The 7535-nt window shown below is 63.2% G+C and overlaps 1 protein-coding gene across 1 annotated transcript in view; it reads right to left on the bottom strand.

Moving 5' to 3' along the window:
• The window catches only part of IGSF9B (immunoglobulin superfamily member 9B), a 42667-nt gene extending 36495 nt beyond the window's left edge, over positions 1 to 6172 (bottom strand). The window contains exon 1 of the mRNA XM_029208366.1: positions 6062 to 6172. Coding sequence (XP_029064199.1) covers positions 6062 to 6125 — 64 coding nt within the window. The 5' untranslated portion in view covers positions 6126 to 6172. The remainder of the gene's footprint in view (positions 1 to 6061) is intronic.
• Positions 6173 to 7535: the final 1363 nt, after the last annotated feature.

The raw sequence follows: 7535 nt of genomic DNA, 5'->3' as shown, positions 1-7535 counted from the left end.
GGGGGGGGGGAGGCCCCAGACCCCTCCCCAGCACAGAAGCCTGCGGCAGCAGAGGGACAAGGCCGCGAGCCTCAAAGGGACAATGGTGTCTGCAGGGTGAGCACCGCAGGGGTGGGAGGTGTCCTGGATGCCACACACCCCTTTCAGAGAAGGCAGGACTCAGCTGTACCTGGAGGAGCAGAGCAATTTTGCATCTTGGGGACACACCCTGGTGGGCAGAGAGGGCAAAGGAGGACGCGGTGCCCCTGCGGTCTGGCTGACCTTTCCGAAAGCCCACTGGGGACAAACCCACTGCTCTCTGGGCCAGGTGGTGCCCGGCGGGTAGCCAGATCCAGGGCTGCCACTGGATCCCCCCCGTGAGCACAGGACCACGGGGCATCCAGGGCCTGACGCCCCCACCCCCCAAGCTGGGGCTCTTCCACAGGCGGGGCTGGGGGAGGAGAGGTGCCAGGACCGGAAGGTCTGACGGCGGGAGAGCCGGCCACCAGGCAAACCCGGCTTCCTCTAGGCCGCTCCTACATACCAGGCCCGTGCTGGGTCGCAGCGCTGGCTGACAGGCGTACTACCATCTCCATTTCACAGGTGAGCAGGCTGGGGGCCCCCTGGCTGGCTCAGCCGCCCGCCGGGCAGCAGGTCGGAGCAGGTTCCAGCTGCCGTGTCTCCCCTTGGCCAGGCCACAGGCCCAGGGACCAAGGACGAAGCCCCCTCCCACGCCGACCCAAGAAGCAGCCCCCTCCCCTCCGCTGAGTCAGGCCAGCCCCTCCACACCGCACACTCTGGACAGGTTCTCACAGCCAGAGCTCTGCAGCCCTGGACCCAAGCAGGACGGCAGGGTGCGCCTGGGTCAGAAGACAGCTGCTGGCACTGGGCTGAGCCCCCTCCACCTGGGACCCGGGAACTCGGGCTGGGTGTGGCGGAGGCGGCGCCAGCCTCCTCCTCTGTGAATACAAGTCCTCAGGGAGCCTCCCCTCCCCCGCCCACCCCACCCCCCAACCCCGTCCCCCTCCCCCTCGGGCACCAGGCTCCCAAACCACAGGCCTGTTATCTAATAATACCAGCGCCAGCCACCACCTCCATCTGTCAGCCTAAAAATAATCCCTGCTGAGTCCAAAAAAGGCACAGCCCCCAACAGTCCCCCAGGCCCTCCTCCCTGACACGCCAGGGGGTTCCAGGAGATTCCAGGGAGCTTGTGATCGGGCTCCCCCGGAACAGCACCCACCCCCTACCCGGGGAGTGGAGAGCCAGAGGCTTGCATGAGGAAAGCTGAGGACAGACATACCACCCAAAGCCAAGTGTGATGTGGAGGAACGGCCGTGTCCACGTCAGGCCGCACCCTGGTTGTCCTTCCCAGGAGGCAGGTGGGCCGGAGGGCACCGGGACAGCCTGCCTCCGGCCAGGACCTCCACCCCCGCCTGGGCAGATCCTCCTTCTGCGGTCTCCCCAGTGCTGACCTCACGGCCCTTCGGCCCCCACTCCCCATCAAACTCTCAGGGCCCAAGTCAAAGGTCAGTTGAGCCCAGCCTGGCCCTGGCTGGGAACCTTTCCATTTTCTCTCGAGGCCCTGGGGGAGGGGCAGGATCTGCAGGCCCCCTCCTCCGTGGGCGCCTCTCCACCCTGACCCTCCTGGCCCAGGCAGCCCGAGAGGCAGCAACGATGCTATTAGCAGCCTTAATTTGCTCTGGGCTAGATTGTATTTCCAAGAGCCTTTCCCCAGGAGCCACTGGCAGGAAGCAGTCAGCAATCCAACCTCCGCTCTGCTCCTGCAGCGGCTCCTCCATGGACAGACCCAGCGACACCCACCCTGCCCGCCTGCCGGGCGGGTACAGGCCTGGTCCAAGTGCCCGTGAGCCGGGAGAGCCCTCAGGTAAGGCGCCAGGTGGTCACGAGTAAGCGGGGGATCGAAGCCCGTGTCTGCTCGTAGTGAAGCGTCAGCACTCCCTACTCAGAAGCCAGAAAACAGGACAGCGGCTGCCCTCGTATAGTGTGTGCAAGTTACCTGCCACAGCCGGTGGCCAGGCCTGGACCAGGAGGGAGCTCGGGGGCGGGGCGGGGTAGAGGGTCGGGCAGAGAGCAGCACCCAGTCCCCTCCCTTCCAGGAGGACAGGCAGGCTGGCTGAGACCTCGCTCACAGTCTGGCCCACGAGGAACTGCTCTCCGAAACCTTCATGGAGCCCCTGACTCTGCTCACCAGTCTTCTGCTTATTCACGCAAGAGAGAACAGAAAAGCAGGAAGATTCCTAAGAAAAATAGGTCAGCTGCCTCGGGCAGGCTGGGCTCTCCCCCATGGGCAGGGCCAGGCTACAAGCTGCCTCTGCGCCCAGCTCCCCAGGGACCCAGCCCCTTCTCCACTCAGGAGTCTGGGCTACTGGGCAGCCGAGACCAGAGCCCACCTTACAAGACAGACCCGTCTTCTGCATCCCTGGGGCTCTGCCCGTGTGTGTCCCCACTGAGGCTTTCTCTCGGGGAGTTCAGGCATCCTTCGACCATCCCCTGGGCTGAGCCTCCAACTTTGGGGGCTTCTGCGCTGCCCAGACTCAGGTGTGGAGCAGGGGGCAGGGAAAGTCAGGCGTCTGCTCCAAGTCTAGCCTTACTGCCACCCACGGCCACCAACACTCAGACGGGAGTGATGCCCCACCTCGTTCCTAGAGACTCTGGGTCGCCTGTCTGCTGCATTCACGTGCACATGCAAACACACAGCTGCACACACTGCGTGCACACGCGCGCACGTGTGCAGTCACCTCCAGCAGCTTGCACCAGTGACAGCTCTTTCCACAATTCAGATCCACTCTCACACAAGCTGCTTTACCCATCCTCGGGCGCAGACAGGAGAGAGCTGCTCCCCGAGACCCGAGCCCAGCCTGAGGAGGCATGGGACGTGCAGGAGGACAGGAAGCCTTTCAGAGAGGAGAGAGTTCGTCCCTCTCGGGCCTCACCCCCTCGCGCCCAGGTCCGCCCTCACTCCCTCAGCGCAGCAAGGCTGTGGCAGCCAGGCCCGAGGAAGGGAGATCTGAGGGAGGAGAGTACAGGGCCAGGAGCCAGGACAGGCTGGAGTTCAGCACCTCCCGGCCAGGCAGCATCTGCTCCTTAGGTAACCAGATCCCAGCTTTCTGTCTCAGAGCCTCAAACCTGAAACCACCAGCCCTGGGACCCGGCAGCTCCAGGTCCAGCACACACCGATCTTGGGGCCAGCAGCTGAAAGCTGATTCTTCACACACACACCCTGCTCAGCTTCTCCTGAGCGCAGCCTGCCAGACACACCCCTGCCTCTAGCGTGTGTGCTGGGGACGCACACACATGCCACTTGGCCACGTCCCGAGCCAAGTCCTGCTCAGCTGAGAGGCTGCCCGTGGGTCTTGCTAGCAGCCTCCAGGCCTAAACTTCCTCCCTCCCACCTTGGCTGCCAAAGGGAGGGAGGAGGGTCAGGGCCAGGCCAAGAGTACAGGGCACTGGTCCAGCTACCAGCAGGATCTGAGTCAGAACCCACTTTCTTTGGGGACACTAGTCATGCAGGATTTGTAGTCAACAGGAGGAGGCAGCCTTGGCGGTAAAGGCCCGGGTCCTCCCCCCAGGCTTGTTCAGCAAACGTCTGGGATGCAGACTCCAATAGCCATCTTCCAGGCTCTTCTGCACACCCTCCCCAACCTCTCCACTGCCCCCCGGACACACGTGACTCATCCCTCCCTCTGTCCCAACCCTTTCGCCCCTCTGCTGGAGCAGCCCCTGCTCAGCCAAACCCTAAGGCTGGCACCGCAGAGTTCCTCCCCTCAGGAATCTCCCGGAAGTCACCTCTGCCAGTCGGAGAACAGCTGAGCTCACACAGCAGCATCTGAATGCTGGCAGTGTGCAGGCAGCAGCCTCACAGGCCTGTCTCCTGCCCCCGGAGGCTGTGCGTGATGAGCTGCTTGCCTCCTGGGCTCCCTGCATCCTTCCCACAAGGCTCTGGCTACTGACAAAACTCCAGTTTTACAGATCTTTCAAAGGATTTCCGAGCAGCCCTCCACATCTCCCCGGGCAAGGTCCGCCTGGGAAACCAAACTTGGTTCCCGACAGAGGCAGCACCTGAACTTTACCCCAAGGCATTCCCAGCTCCCAATGCCCTGAATGGCTCAAGGGAAAGAAACTGAGAGGGGGGCCTGGAAGCCCCAGACAGTGAAACCATCATCGTCATCATTTACTTACTTTCTTACTGACTAAAGAACGCTGATGTTCACAAAACCCTACAGGCTCAGGCTGTTAACCCCCAACGAGGCAAGTGACCATCAGAGAAGCGAAGCAACGTGTCCAAGGTCACAGGCCAGCAAGTGGCCGAGCCGGACTTGACTCCAGGTCCTGTGACTAGACCTAGGTCCTTCACCACCACACGCAGAGCCCCTTTGGCTAAAAAGACCCCGAAGACCCACAGGGGTGGCAGGCAGGGGTTCATGTCCAGCCACCGCAGACAGAAGGCAAAAGCTTCATAACCAACAACCTTCAATGCTGCGAAGTCCTTCCTTCTGTCTAGCCGCCTTGTGTGCTGCTGTAATAAAGCCCATTTTCCTTTATTCTGTGCTTAAACTTGTAAAAAGTCCATCAGCCTCCCCTGAAGTCTCATCCCCTGAAGTCTCAGGCTTGGAGGCTTTTTCAGAGCCTCCCTTTGGAGTTTCTTTTTTATTCAAAGATCCCAGCACATCCTTTTGTGCTTTCAGCCACAGTCCCATAGCAGGAACATACCAAAAACCGGAGGGGAGGAAGCTGCGGGCATCGGAAGACTACAAGGGAATGAGGGGGTGAGGCTGAGGCTGGAGGCAGGTTCTCAAGCGCAGTTCGAACGACCTCACACCCCACTCCACAAGCTTCTGCGGTCACTCTGGCCTCAGTTTCCCCACCTGACAAAGGGAGAGTTTTAAAACCATCCAGGTCACACACCATTTAACAAAATCACCCTCCCCTTCGCCCTCCTCTGTATTCACACACTCCCAAACAGCACGGAGACCTATTCCATTCCAGAAACTTTCCCAAATCACTTCCCCTCCCCCTACACAGCCCCAGACACGGTGAGGAGAGGACCCTCCTGCGCGACCGCGGCCGGACGCGGGGTATCCCGCTGCCGCCCACTCCCGGCAGTTCTCCCCGGAAGCCATCCCTCCCGGCCCTAGGAACCTGTCCGCAGCCGGGTCGTGTCTACGCACTGAGCACCGTGAGCTCAGAGACCAGGCACTTTCAGGCTCCGCTCCTACTTCCATACAAGGGCCGAGAGCCGGGGTGTCACACAGAGGTGGGCAGGTGGCTCTGCCGTCTCCAGAGCACAAGCCGGCGCGCTCACGTGCGCATCACTCAACGCGCGGGCTTCCCTCTGGCCTCTTCCCAGCTCAGACCGGAAAAACGGAAAGAGGAAAACCTCCCTCCGCCCGGAGACGCGGCAGTGGGGACCCCCTTCCGCCGCCCTCGCCCCCGGCCAGCTGTGCCCGGCTGCGGCGCGCTCCCGGGGAACTTTTGCCCGGCCAGTCTCAGGTGCGGCGGAGCGGGGCGCGGGCAGGGCCAGCCGAAGGCAGCCGCTCCTCGCAGCCGGCGAGGAACCCCGCGCAGAACCAACTCTTCTCCTCTCGCGGGGCTCCGTGCGCCCCGCCCTGCGAGGGGACCCGACCTCCAGCTGCCAAAACGTGTGGTCCGGAAAGACGCAAGCCGGAGCCAAGCCCCACAGCGGCTCTCCTGCGGAGCGGTGGCGCTACGCGGGGTCCAGCGTGCCGCAGCCGCCCGAGGACCCGCAAACTCCCCGGCGGCAGAGTTCAGAAAGCCGCCGCCTCCCCAGCGCTCGGGGCGGCGGCTGCGCCCGCGAAGGGCACCGGGCGCGGCACCCGCTGTGAAGCCCTGGGGCCAAGGGTGGCGAAGTGGACCGAAGCCCGAGGCGTCCTCTCCCGAGCGCCGGCAGCCCGGGCTCAGGCCCTTCCCGCCGGCCGCGGCCTCGGCCCCCGCCCTCCCCGCGGTGCTCGGAGCGCGCCCGCCGGGAGGGCGCGGGCTCGGCAGGAGGATGGGGCCAAGAGCGCCGGGAGGCGCAGGGGAGGGACGCTGCACTTCAACTCACCTTGAGCCGCAAGACCTCGGGCGCTGATCACACTTGCTATCAAAGTGGCCACATACCAAATCATAGTACTACCGCGCGCCAGCCAGGAGCCTCATCCTATCGCAAAGTGCCCCGCGCCGCCTACGCCCCGTGCCGGTGCTCCCGCGGCTCCTGCGGCTCTTGCAGACCGGGCGGCCCGCTCCCCATCCCTCCGCGGCTCCGCTCGGCTCGGCGCGCAGCCTCCCGCCCGGCGCAGCGGCACCTGCACTAGAGCCCGAGCGGAGCGCAGCCAGCGCCGAGGAGAAGCCCGGCCGCACCGCCCCAGGCCCGCCCCCGCCGTCCGCCCATTGGGCGCGGCTCGCAAACCCGGAGCCCGATTGGCTGGGACGCCTGCCCGTCGCGGCGAGGGGGGCGAGCCCATTCAAGGTGCGTTGACGTGTGGCCAGCCCAGAGCCGCAGAATCATGCGCATTGCCGGGGAGAAGGCGCTACCGCGTCTCCGCTTGGTTCTGCTCCCTGCTCCCTATGCCTGGCAAGTTTCTGGGGGAGGGAATGTGGCTGCTGGGCCGGCTAACGGGACCCTGGAGTCTCGGGTACCCTGCAGGTCTGAGGTCTGAGGGGTCGGCGCCCCCGCCCAGCTAGTGAACCCAGCATCCGGTTTCCATCCAGCAAAAAGGCGTCCCGGGAGGACGGTGCTGATTCAGTGATGGGGAAACCCGGGAACGGCAGCCTGGGGAAGCTGGGAACGTCCTTCGCCGGATATCTTTTCAAAGGGTCACGCGCTACCGCCACCAACCCCCTCCCTTCCACACACGGCCACTCTTTTCTCCCCAACGCACCCCCTCCCACCCAAACGTGAGATTACATTAAGCTCCATCCAGCCCGAAGGCAGGGGGATGACTAAAATGACCTCTAAAAGTCGCTAAGATTTGGGGTGATTCATTGGCTCAGCTGCGGGAGAGTCACGGGCCCCGTCGGGAACACGTGTGCACACTGCCACCCCCAGTGCGGGTCATAGTTGCTCATCACCACGAAATCTCCACTTTGAGCAGTGAAAGTGTTTGTTCTTCTCCTAAAAAGGCTGTCTCCTCAAGCACAAGGTTCCAACCCCCTCCCCACCCTCCTGGGAGCCCGGCCCCATCGCAGCAGCATGAAGCCAAATGGATTTGGGGAGCAGTGTAGGGGTCTGGGATGGAGGGACCCAGGGAAAGTGGATTTCTTATTCCTTCAGTAGAGGACAGGGAGGAAACTGGAAGGTGTTCATGTTTCCCAATCTCATCCCCTCCCCCAGTGCAGTTGTATTTGCAGAAGAAATAAACGAGTGTCATGGAAACATCTACTACAAACAATCCCCTCACACGGGCGTTCTGAGGCTGAAGTGAAGATGCCTGTTCCTTCAAGGAGTGAGAGCAGTGGTGAGAGGGGCACAGCTCCCCAGGATGGGCTGCTGCCACAGAAGGGAGACAGAGGGGCAGCAAAGGGGAGCTCACTGGCTC

Source organism: Monodon monoceros, unplaced genomic scaffold (assembly GCF_005190385.1).
Source record: "Monodon monoceros isolate NGI ecotype Baffin Bay Population unplaced genomic scaffold, NGI_Narwhal_1 Super_Scaffold_7, whole genome shotgun sequence".
Classification (NCBI taxonomy): domain Eukaryota; kingdom Metazoa; phylum Chordata; class Mammalia; order Artiodactyla; family Monodontidae; genus Monodon; species Monodon monoceros.
This window is presented reverse-complemented; position numbering and strand designations above follow the sequence as displayed.